Genomic DNA, 13,140 nt, shown 5'->3' on the forward strand with positions numbered 1-13,140 from the left:
ACATTTCTTTTCTTTTTTGTTTTGTTTTTCTTCCTTACACGAGCACGAGCACCAGCAAGATCGATGTGAGCACGGACGCCGGACAGACAAGGCTAAACCCTAAGAAGCTTCACCCCTAAAAGGAAACAAACAATCTGACGACGATGGTCACCAGGTCTTCAAAAAGTGCCTCCCCCAAAGCACAAGATATATGTAGGTGTGGAGCAGCTGCCAGATAATCCCCAACTCGCCTTGATTGCCACCGGCTCTTCAATGATTGGTTCCTCAATGATTGGTTAGTGGTTGCATGTCGCAGGTCTAGTTTTCTACGCATGCTTTTAAGGTAATTTTCCAGGTGTGCAGAGCCATGTACAACTTGCTACTTGCACTACGGGTCTTGCAGAGGCCTATCTTCGTCATTAAGCCTACTTTCGTGCCTCAACTTTGGCAAGTACAGTTTTACGAATACATTGAAATTAAGAGATCTCTGGCACGGTGTTGACACCAGCGTTCATCGACGTAAGAGCAGGTGCACCGGAGGGAGAGTGCACGCAGAGAGATGCCATTGCAACAAACTTAATTTTTTGGTAATGTTTTTCTTTTTTTTTTTTTTTTCTTTCTTAGCTGTACCATCTGGACGGCAGAGACGCCGTCGGAATAGGATACCGAGGCACACAGCCATTGGAAGTTTATCCGGTCGATCGCGTCGCAGCGTTCGTCGTGCTGTGTGTCTACACCTACATATATCTTGCATCATAGCCCGGGCCGTGCCCAAAGCGGCGGAGAACAAGGCAGCGACCCCCACCTCCTTGGCCTGCGCAGCCTTGACCTTGGCAGCAACCTTCTTCTCCTGCACCTGGCGTGAAAAGAGGTTGGTGAACTCGTCCCAGTCAGCCGGCTGGGCCTCCTCCAGGCAATCCCACAGGGTACGGGGCCTGCGCCAGGCGGGACCCCCGCGTCAACAGCCTCTCCGGCCGGCGCATGCCCGCAGCCCCGAGGTACGGTGCCGGAAACATCTCCGATAGGAGCGCTTAGCCTCCTTCCGCCTCCAAGGCGATCCCAAATGCCAACAAATGACTCGGCAAAAGCCAGTCCCAATGGTAGGTGCTAGGAGTCCCGGCAAAAAGTAAGAGCGGCGAACAGCAGAACGAGCGTCTGCCACATCAGCAGCCGCTGCTCCGACATTGGCGGGGTTGCGACGTCGCCGAGGCAGCGCTTTTTGGGACGTGGTGAACGCGCCCGTTTGAGATGTGTTGCGGGCACCGTACCAACAGTACTGCGCGAGATACAGCTTAATCTTCCGCATTAATAGCTTTAAAAGCTGCCACGCGCGTAGCTCAGACTCTGGCGTCTTGACCTCGTGTTCCGCTTCACCATAACACCGACGTCGTTTAAGGTACAAAAATTTCCCAATAACTATAACAATGCGGGAGTCTGGTCAAAGTCCTACGTGTCCAAATGACAGAACCCAGGGTAATTCGCGCAAAAATGTGCGACGGTTATTGTATGCGAGGCCGGGCGTGGGTGGGTTAACCCAGTTTAATGAGCGGTGATGCCACTCCCCTTACAAATATCATGAATGAGTTTCATTTGAGTTTCTAATGTATTCTATAAGAATAGACTAGAAACTCAATTGCAACTCACTGGCAATTTTTGTAAGGGTCACCAAACAAGTATGAGTGCATTCAATCCCAGCAGCCTTCCCCCCCCCCCCAGTGTGCTGCAAAGTCTGCCCAATAGAAGCTCTCCACTTTCCCCTTTCCTTTCCCCTCCCCTCCCCTCGCCTCCCCCAGCACTGGCTTTCTGTTACCGGCAACATTCCCGTCGACACATGCTGGAGGCAGCGCTTTCTAGTAGTGGCAGCAATAGACCAGTTTTTTAGACAACTGGTTTTCCACTTATTCAAATTAGCAAATTATTTGAATTTGAAAATCGGATGTCAGATAGTATTAGAAATCACAAGTTATGTTACTTGCTTATATATATATGTTTGAATATTCATATACACTATCCTGTACCAGAATCAAGATAGTTTAACTAAAATAAATGATAAAAATTATAAAGCGGAAACACCAAGAACAAGGCTTACAACAATACGGGACTAGCGCTTATACTGTCAACTGACATTTATATATAAAGGGTGTCACAAAAAAAAAATTTAGAGGGTTTTTTTCACCGCAAAAATAAACTAGGCAACGCTGAACGCTCATTCTCCCCCCAAAGGTAGCGCTACAGGTAACAACCAGATGCCAAAGTTTCATCCCGATCTGATACCTTATTTAAAAGTTATAAGTGAATTTCTGAAAATTTCAATGGGAAAATGGAGCCCATTTTTGCCCGTTTTCGGTTTCTGGTGCTGTAGAGCCCCATGTGTTGGAAAAATCCGTGGGCCGCCATTTTCCCATTGAAATTTTGAGAAAATCACTTAAAACTTCTGATTAGGGTATCAGATCGGGCTGAAACTTTGGCATCTGGTTGTGACCTCTAGTGCTACCTTTGGGGGGAGAATGAGCGTTCAGCGTAGCCTAGTTTATTTTTGCAGTTAAAAAAACCCTGTAAATGTTTTTGGGGGACACCCTGTATTAGTAGTGAAAAACAAAAGAAGTGAGGGATGTGCTAATAAAAAGGACAGGAAGAGGTAATAATAATTTAAAAAGAAATCTTGAAAGAGGAAGCTTTTTGAAAATTGCTTCGATTAAATAGAACATGAATGTTCCGTGGAACTCTTAAATATTTTTCCGAGAAAATGATGGGAAATGCACCAAAAAAACTAGGACAGAGAAGAGAGGCACACAGCACAGGGTGCAATTTTCAACTGAATTTAAATAAAACACAAAAAAACATTAAAAATTTTCATGAAGAAGTTTTCAAGAGAAGTTCTTCATGAAAAAAAAGTTGAGGTACAGTATTTATTTGAATATAAGTCAACCTTTTCTTTAAAAAATGTTGTAAAATATTAAGCATCGACCTACAATCGTGACACGAGAATTCCGACATACATTTGTGACCAAATTTTGCGACTCCACCGGGTGCGTGGAGCTAACGAGTCACCGAATCGTTTCAGAAAGCTTTCGGTGCGCGAAAACGCCACCACTTGCGCACATCCCTCATGCGTCCGGTTCCGCACACTTCCGCAGCTGCCAACGCTCACGCAGGTCTCTCACGACGCAAGGGGGGGAAGAAGAACAGAACGCACCCAGCACCTTGCCCCCTTTCCTCCATCCCTCTCCCCCTCATGGCCCGCAGCAAAAGTAAATAGAGGTTTCACCAGTTTGCTTCTTGTTGCTCATGGCAGCTAGCGGCGGCTTGCAGTGGTGCTCAAACAAAGTCAAATTTGGGCGTTTTATGTGCCAAACATACGACGGGCATCTGACATGCCTTATTGGAGGACTGAGGATTCATTTCGACCACCTGGGGATCTTTTGATGTGCAACAGAAAGCTCGGTTACACGGCGCCTTCTCCGCAATAAGCCTCCGTCATATTGCGGGCACCTCGGTCGGGATTTGAACCCGCCACCTGGGGATCTGTTGCAGTGGTGCTCGCTTGGTTATTAGGTCTTACGTCGCTTTGCCCGCCTCCACCTTTTTTCGTTTCTTGTTGTCACCATTTTGCAACGGTGTCGGCGACGTATTGTTGCGACTTTGTGAGGATGTCCGTGAAGCTGACGAAGCTTCCGACGACTACGACATGTCCGAAAGTTTCGACCATGATTAAGTTTTTGGCATCGCACTGCAACTTAGCTAAGAGCACCGTAAATAAAGGTTTGTTTCATTCTTTTAGCAAACTCTCTGCCACTCTTTAAACAAAAAAAAGAAAGGTCGACCTATATTTTAATTCTTTCTTTTTAGTCTCGGCGAGCTTAATATAAAGGCCTCTACCTACGTTCGTGGTCGACTTATGTTCGAGCGAGTACGGTAGTTTGTCTCTTTATCAAACAACCCTATAGAGAGTGCACTAATGTTCTACGTCTTCTCTTTCTCCTTTGCGCTTCGCAATTTTTATTACGTGTAGCCAACTAGCCGAACAATTAATTTTATTACAAAATGAACATTGGTGCCTGCAGCCATTCACTCGGGGTTTTATCTTGGTTGCCTGTATGTTTAGAAAATTAAGGGGGATCTTCGGAGGTCATTCGTCCATCTAACCATCGCGCCCACGTCGAGAACCGCACCCATGGAGACTTATCTGTTTGCGTGTCGAACACGGTGCTAGGCTCAGGTAGCCGAATGCCTTGCCGCTCGGGCTACCGTTAAATCGGTGATGCACCGACTGAACGAGTCAGAAATTGGTGAATTTGTTACTTTCTAATAATCGAAAGAAAATGATGCACTCTTTGCAATTCTAGAACTATAAAATAAAAATAAGCCTTATTATCGTTATTATATGGGACATAAAACCAAATAACCAGTTATCCAAACCGATTATATGCATTAAAAAAAATCCGGATAACCGATCTTTGAAGCCGGATTCACTTCCCTCCGGTTTAACCGAATAATCCGGTTCGACAGGTATTGGCGTGACCTACTTTCGAGCGAATCCTCAGTTTCCGTAGACTGTAGGGGCACTAACCACACATCCACTACGGCCCACAACAACCGAGGATATTAGTGGTAGGGTGCGCGGAGCAGATTTCCAGCCAGCACGTTTACGGAGTCCTCGAAAGTGGTTTCTCGATCTACGCCCATCCTAAAAGTGTCGCAGCGGCGGAAGCGGGCAGGGCAGACACTCTCCCCAATCGTTCCGCAGCCAGACTGGGAAGCCGAAACGGACGTGCGATGGCGACCCTCGCCCGGCCGCGGGACGGTGACGTCTCACGGCTACTGCGACGCGTTGCCACTTGGAGACCGCTTTGGAGGGGACGGCGAAGAAGCGGGGAACTCACTCTCCGTCGTCGGAGGCCGGCCGCTCGGGAACAGGAGCCGGGGACACCACCTGGATCCGAGTCCAGTAGAGCGGCTTCATTGGAGACTTGGGGTTCACCGGCTGCTTGCGTGCTGCGTGCATTCCCAACGTCCACACTTTCTTCTGCCCCAACCATTCTCAAACGCAGCAAAGGCACGAGCGACGGACCGCTATGCATGCACCCACCCCTGCCAATTATAACTCCTTAACAGTTTTTGTTTCTTGGGGAATTTCTGACCCTCAACCGCCTAATTGTTGTCTTCAAAACCAATTTCGTTACCTCCAAAATCAAATTTCTGTCGACAAATGGAACGGGAGCATTCTGCCATCTGTTGGCAGAACTGCAAACAAAGTCACGAGCAAGCCTGGGTCTTCTAAAACGGTTGGGTCTTCTAAAAAGGTTGAGTGCTTGAACTGGAGAGAGCAGACAAGATATACTTGTGCCGCTTTGGGAAGGGTTTCGTGTTGACGAGGTGGGCTCATCCAAAACGGCCGATCGGTTAATGCTGTAAACGCATAACTGCCACCCAGCTCCGGAAGCGCTAGAGGCCGAGGCGAGGCTTGGTGCGAGGCTCTGCACATGCAGCGGGAGAGAAGCTTCCCTCTCTCCTCAATTCACTTGAAACGACTTCATCGGGATCAAGCAAGCATACACGCAAGAAACACCAGGTCAGCTTCAATTTAATCACACTGCCAAGTACAATGCAATCCACTTATAACAATACCACATATTGCACGACCGAGAAGGAAAGCTTCTCCGTTCATCTACAAGGTTATTCTTACCCTGAGTGTAAAAGATAAGGAGGCCGGAATGACCTTGCCTAGTCAGTCTGGCCCTAGCTCACTCCCCAACTTTCTAAGTCCAATATCCAAGAGGCCAAGTGTACTAGAAAAGGAGCTGAGCGCGATTTTGCCAACTCGTTTGCTCTCACGCTAGCCAGCTGTCTTGCCAACACACCGACACTCAGTGCTGCTTTCTAGACGTTTGTCTTTTCTGTTGTTTTTGGTGCAAGTTCGCCTTTAAACCTTTATTTCCGGTTCATTATTCGTCGTCTCGTCTTCATCCGCGACGTTTCTAACGATGTACAGCTTCTAACAATCAGCTTCTAGACTTTATAGACTATAAACAATCAATTTCTAGTCCAGATACAACGATAATCGGTTATAACAATTGAATTTTCAGGTTTTCATTATCCTTATAAGTGGATTGCACTGTATATAAAACAGACCGTAGGCACATCTGCGAAATATAAATACGACAGTCGAACCCGGATATATCAAATTCAGAGGGGATCACAAAATAGTCTGATACATCAATGTAAAAAAATGTGTTCAACTCAAATTGAAATCTTCGCTTGTCCCTCATTAAAACATAGTTCGGGAAAACCACGAGCGCCGCCGCTCGCACCTCGCCGCGCTTACGTGCGCGTGTGGCCGCTACCTCATTGGCATGGGACAGAGAACGCGAAAATAATAAATTATAAAAATGGATGTTTGAAGAAACAAATGATAAAAAAGCACTTCTCTTTATTCATAGATGAAAGCCAAAAGAGCGACGAAAACTGGTGCAAAACAAAAAAACAATTATGAGAAGCAAAAAAAAAAAGAAACAGCAAAACGAAAAGATAAACAAGGCGCTGGAAGCATGATTGCATTCTCTTTATTTGGGAGAAGTGCCGTTTTCCCCTCTTTCGCTGCCCGCAGCCGGAGCTAGACTGACTGGCCTTGCACAGCCTCCAACTGCGCAAACCAATCGCAAGAGCAGCGACGGCTGCATTCGGGGAAAGCCTACCTACCAGGAGCGCGATTCTAGAGGGTGATTCAAGGAGACGCCAGGCTCTTTAAATCGACCGCAAAATTCAGTTTCTTACCTATCGCGCTACGACTTTGTGCAGCGTTGCCCACAGATGGTGCATTTTTTTTTTTTGTAAAATTTGCAAAGAGCGAACTTACCCGAGGAAGAAGTAAAGAAAGAAAAAAGCTTAGCTCCTATGGAAACGCAGCGACGCCACGGGTCTTCAAAAAACACGGCGCCGTTTCGCACGGGAGACAAGAGATGGTGCAAGCGGTCGCGATGCCAACTGCCGCCAACAAACGAGCAGACGACGCCGAGAGCCGGCGTCTTTAGCAGACAAGGAACTGCAGTTCCTTGTTATTACCGAGCCTGTTTTTGTTTCTGCGACTGTCACCGCCTGCGGAACGCGCGCCGCTCTTGAGTTGAGAAGATTGTCTGCTAAATACGTCGGCTCTCGGCGTCGTATGCTCGTTCGTTGGCGGCGTTTGTTGCACCATCTCTTGTCTCCCGTGCGAAACGACGCCGTGTTGTTTGCAGACCAGTGGTGTCGCTGCGTTTCCATAGGAGCTAAGCCTTTTTCTTTCTTCACTTTTTCCTCAGGCAAGTTTGCTCTTTGCATATTTCTTAAAAAGAATGCACCATCTGTGGGCAACGCTGCACAAAGTCGTAGCACGATAGGTTAAGAAACTGAATTTTGCGGTCGATTTAAAGAGCCTGGCGTCTCCTTGAATCACCCTGTGTGTATCCTATGTAACGGGCGGGAGAGTTCAATACAGATGCACGAGGCTCCTATACTTTTACCTGGGATTCTTGAGGGGATGTCTTTACTGCTCAACACTGACGACAATTCGAAATACCCGGGTTCAATACAATTGGGCTCCGACTTTATAAGTGCCAACCAATGAAAGCGTGATGCATGTACCGTATTTACTCGAGTAATAACCGCACTGTTTATAAAGAAAACCTGAGGGTTCGCTTTTCCGCGGAGCACACGGATTGCCAATCACAATGATCGACAGCATGATTCCACCAGTTTACAGGACAGAGATAACGTCTTCGCGCAAAGATAGCATCTGCGAAGGTTGCATTTGTAAGGACACTCGTGTTCATCTGATTATTCGCTATCTTATTTACACGCAACGTGATGATTGGTTGTATATGAGCTTTGCGGGAAAGTAGGCAAAAGGGCCTTGTTCATAAATAGTGCGGTTATTACTCGATTAAATACGGTAACACGTATGCACTATGTCCCAGACTGCAATATTTTCCCCCCAATTCAAAAAGTTTCCCCCGACCTACCCGGGCCAAAAAAATTCCAACTAGTACCCCAACTATGCTTTTCTGGCAGACACCCCTAGCCAACACACCCTTTTCAAAACTCCATCAAGCAACGTTGGTGCCCTCTCAGGCTCGCAGCGTCCGACTGGATCCGAGTTGGTGCCGACACAAGCAGAGTTGACACCCAACGCCGAGGCAGCCCTTGCGTTCGACACACGCTCAGAGTGTGTGCCCAAACAATGGCAGACTGATGACTAAAAGACGTGCACCTTTGAAAACGGTCTAGTAGTCTTCGTTAACCGGTTAATTGGCCTCCTTCCAAGCGGGGCCTGTCCTTACCGCTCAGGTATGCGTTGTACCAGCCTCCCGCCGGTGGAGTGGGCATCGGAACGGGGCCTTGTCCTGGAGGAGGTGGCGGTGGGGGCGGAGCCTGGAGCGACCCAGTGGGAGGGGCCACGGGCGGAGGGGGTGGGGCTGGGGGGGCCACACACGGGACACCTGTTGGAGGTGGAGGTGGAGGCGGTGGAGGAGGAGGGACGCTGCCCACGGAAGGGCACGGCGGGGGTGGGGGAGGAGGAAAAGGAGGAGGAGGAGGAGGAGGAGGGGGGTGGTGGAGGGGGAGGGGGTGGTGGAGGGGGAGGGGCATGCACCGGAACAATGTCATCCTTGTTCTTCGTTGTTGCCGTTGTGGAAACCTGAGGAAAACCAGACATTCTGCATACAGTTCAAATTCAATTTTATTAAACACTATTTTAACGATCTTCAGATTTAATTGCAAACAAATTTAATTACCCCAGAAGTTCCCATAGTGCTCAATGCTTTTATGAAAATGAAATAGCAAAATAAATTTAATTGTCAGTCCCAATTTAATCAAGCATTCCCAGAAAACGACATGTGCAAAAAGGGGTAATTTCGAATGTATTTTCTTTAAAATACCACAAAATTTGTTGCTTCTGTGCAAGCAACAAGGTTGCTGTCCGTGACGCAGTGCCACTCCGCCGAGCTATGTTTGTCCTCCTCCTAGTACTATGTCGTGCCACTCCATCAAGTTGATGAAAAGGGAACAACCCGATGGCGGTACTTCTGACAAGGCATACCTGTGTCAACATATGCAGAATTGTCATATTAACGTGAAACTTTCTTTGGCTAGGTGTTCGGCATTTTGTGAAGCCCAAAACTGAAGCCTAGATAAAAGCGTGTCCGCGAGGCTCGGCACTGATTGCTAGAAGACGAGTGAGGTTCTCGATGCCGATTGGTTAATGGGGAGGTCATGGTGGCTTACCTGCTTCGAGAGGTTGCAACCCCCGCGAGGAAATTATTGATCCCTTTTTGAAAATGAGGCAAGGTGAAAATAAAATCTTATTGGTGCCATTACTGGACCCCATTTTGATTTCATTTTTATTTATAAGAGGTTTTTCTTTTTTTTCTAGACCGGTAGATTAACTTTTTTTAGGGTGCTCCGCATATTTTTGTTCCACGGGGCTGAAGTGGCAATTGCTGGTCTTCAGGTCGTTGACCCCTTCGTGCATGCAAATAAACCAATCCTTGTCTCTGTTTTTTCGAGTTAGGCGGATTATCTATGGCTAGCAGATTATACAATTCTTTTGCACAGTTCCCGAAAGACGTATAAATGGAGTTCCACTGGAAGACCCAGAGCGCCCTAATGCAAGTTCCCCTGCTGTGACATGCACATCACGGCGACGACAGCTCGACGCTCCTGTAATTCACCATCATTGTGGTGTCGTCGTTTCTGCACTGCCTCTTGAGCATGATTCTCAAGACTTTCTTTTGCTTTCAAACTTTAGAACTTTCCGAGGCACAGCGTGCAAATTCATCCGCGTGCCGTATGTGTGCAACAGATTTTTACTACAGCCAACACCCTCGTAGTCAAGGTGGGAAGCAACGTTCAATGGCAGAGCATCCCCATCCCTGCAGGCGCTTGTAGCCTTTCGCCCGCTCCGGAGGCTCATGAAACGCCCTGGTGTTTCCGAGGTAGTAACCTCTCATTTACTCAAATTTGTTCCCTCGATAGCGCGGTTAGTACAGCAATCGACTGTACAGAAACAAATTGCCACCATCCCTATACTGCTGGAAATTCGAATCCGGCTCGACGAACAGAAACTTTTGAGTCGTAAACTCTGTGGCGGCAACGGTGGCTATCGACGACGTAGCCGACGACATTGCCGGGAGTTCCTGCGGAGAGAGACCGTGCAATCCCCCGGGGAGGCTCCCACCGAGAGCCGTCGCCGTAAAAGTTACGGCCCCTCATAAAGAGCCCGCGTCACTGACCGGACGGCATCTCTTTTGGATGCCTCCAGCAGGAGCTCTTTGCCCCCCACCCCACTATGGCCACACGCACGAGGCTCCCAAGATGCCCGAGCATTACCGCAAGCTCGTCAAAAGGAGGACAAAGTTCTTTCGGGACCTCCAGGTAAAAGGCACACATTGTTCAGTCGTTCGTATCACTGCATCAAATATTCGTCCACGAACACATGATTGTAATATTCACAGACGTCGCCCTGCCTCACTGTCCACGGATGGGTTATTTACAATCTTTCCATTTTCCTTCTCATTTTCTTTTTTGTAAACACGAAATTGCTTTTGCTTGTCAACAAAACGAGGCTTAATTACGTTATCTCAATCGTTTTTTTGTTCTTTTCCCACTAACGTCCTCGGACTTCGGGATCATGTGTAACGAGAAAAATGCGTAAACAAAGTTTCCTCGACTCCTTAGTTTTTTGTTTTTTTTCTTCGTCTCCCCATAACCTTACGGTCCACGGTTGCGACACTTGGGGACGACGGGCATTCGCGGATTGCGGGATCCGCAGTTGGGGTACCCTTAGTGGTGGGCGACCCCCCCGGAATATTACGGTAAATAAATCATTCAATAAGTTAATGCACGAGCGATGAAAAATGAATGATCAAACACTTATAAAAGAACCAATCATTCCGGAAATAAATGAGCCGATAAAATGACCGATCGTCGACGAGAAAAATGAGGTGCCACCCACCGGTCGAAGGACGTCCTCGGTCTGAGAAACTGTGTCGATCCGCTCGACCGGCGCCGCTGTCTGCGACTCCTTGGCTACGCGTTGGGCCTCCTCAGTCTGAACGCCGGCCACGGAGAGACACCACTGCACCTGCAGGAGCAGAGGGCCAAGAGACACGCACGCGCTCATTGGTGGAGCAGCGCAGAAGCTGCAGAAATACTCATTGGCATCTACAACAGTACCAGACATACCACAAAGACCAAGGCCCCACAACGTTAAAAGAAATGCATGAAGAAAGAATAAAGCAATTAAAACAGGGACAACACAACCACAGCCTTCAACTAGCAACAGACCAGTAAACTTTCAACAGCGAGCATCCGACTATACCCAGGAGGAGAAGGGGAAGAAGGGAAGATAAGAAAATGCGAAAACGGCTGCTCGCTGTTGAAAGTTTACTCGTCTGTTGCTAGTTGAAAGATGTGGTTGTGTTGTCTCTGTTTTAATTGTTTTAATCTTTCTTCATCCATGGCTTAAACCAACACGCTCTTCTACCAAGCATAGTTAAAAGGAAGACTGCTTCGGAGTGATATTGTTTCGATGCGATTGTAGGTCGACCCATCTTTCAATTTTCCGAAGTCTGAATTTAGTGGGTCAACTTCTAATCGAAACTGAAGCACCTCACCTCCGAGAACACCCCAATTTGCTACGGGGTTCAGCCGACCGACTGCAGCATTGTGCCATTTTGGGCGCTCGTTTTACCAGTTGTTCTTGTTCTGTACAAATGGGTATCGAGATTCGCATATCGGCATGAAACGTGAAGAATGCAGCGAACAACGCGCAGTATGGCGGCCGTTCAGCCAAGCGTGGCCCCAAGTTCCGGGGGATATGGCAGTGGCAATCCGTTCGACTAAAGACGTCTAATGAACAGATTGTTTCGTCAACAGTTAATTTCCTCCAAAAGGCTTCACACGTTCGCTTCATTGACGGTGTGTTGACGAAACAAATGCTACGTTTTGCCAAAAAAGTCTTTCGTCCACATCGCCCCAGCCGGCGGCATCCAGACAATAATCTAGATTAAGGCTAGAAGCTCGGGCTTGAGGCCTATATTACATTTTGCCCAACATGGCGCAGCCTCCCTGGAAGCCTAGGATTAGGCTCGCCATTTCGTTTTTGCTTTGTCGAAACCGAATGGGTAAGTTCTGGCGTGCCTCCAGCGAACGAATTGATTGGAGTCGCTTGGTTTACGTTTTGTGTTTGCAACACGAGCTGCCAAGAGGTGGCTAAAGCGTCCGAGATGCCTTCGCCTTTCTGCCCGCTTTGCTCCTCGCCATGCGACGACGCGGAGCATGCGCACTTGCAATCAAACTATCCGTTTGGCCAGCTATCGGTCGGCCAAACGGAAATTATAACCGAAATAAGAGCCATACAAGACAAACAAAAAAACACAGATTCAATTTTGGCATCCCTTGAGACCAAAATTAACACTATCGATCGCGAAATTGCAAGCCTGAGGACAATAAAAGAAGATGTTGCTGCAGTCTCCAAAATTACAGCCACAAATTCTTCTATGATCGAAGAAATCGCCCGAAAATGTACCGCACTTGAGAATCAATCCCGACGAAACAACCTGCTTTTATTTAACATGCCCGATATTCGGGATGAGACGTGGAAACAGTCCGAAGAAAAAGTGATAAGCTTTTGTGAAGATAGGCTTGGTGTAAAGATCCGCCCCCCTTCGATCGAACGGGCGCACCGAATCGGCCTTTTCAAAGAACTTAGTCCATCGCCCAGGCCCATTATCATAAAATTTAATTCGTTTAAAGATGAGGAACTATTGCTGTCACAAGCATTCAAACTGAAAGGCACCAACTTTCGGTTGAGTGAGGACGTTTGCGAAGAAACTCGGAAGGCACGGAGGGAACTTTTATCGTTTGCGAAAGCACAAGGCCGCGAGTTTAAATTACGTCACGACAAACTGAATATTGGAACCTCACGGTATGTCTTCGACTCAGAGGCTGGATGTGTAAAGCAGGTTCCTGTGTAGCTCAAGCAAGACAAGTCATCCTCCCCGCAAAAGCAATCTTCGCCCGTGACTACTTTGAATTATTTCATAGCGAATGCAAGAAGCATTCTTTCAAAGCAGGAAGAGCTGTTATCTGCTGTCCACTCATGCTCTGCAGACATCGTTGTAATCA

General features: G+C 47.6%; 1 protein-coding gene across 1 annotated transcript in view; it reads right to left on the reverse strand.

The window, feature by feature from the left end:
• LOC120846389 (formin-2-like) overlaps positions 1-13,140 on the reverse strand; it is a 93,879-nt gene that overhangs the window by 52,927 nt on the left and 27,812 nt on the right. The window contains 5 exon segments of the mRNA XM_040218120.3: positions 785-914; positions 4,863-4,974; positions 8,295-8,562; positions 8,564-8,650; positions 10,967-11,095. Of these exon segments, the coding sequence (XP_040074054.2) occupies positions 785-914; positions 4,863-4,974; positions 8,295-8,562; positions 8,564-8,650; positions 10,967-11,095 (726 nt within the window).

This window comes from Ixodes scapularis, unplaced genomic scaffold, assembly GCF_016920785.2.
Source record: "Ixodes scapularis isolate PalLabHiFi unplaced genomic scaffold, ASM1692078v2 PGA_scaffold10__122_contigs__length_95168666, whole genome shotgun sequence".
Lineage (NCBI taxonomy): Eukaryota > Metazoa > Arthropoda > Arachnida > Ixodida > Ixodidae > Ixodes > Ixodes scapularis.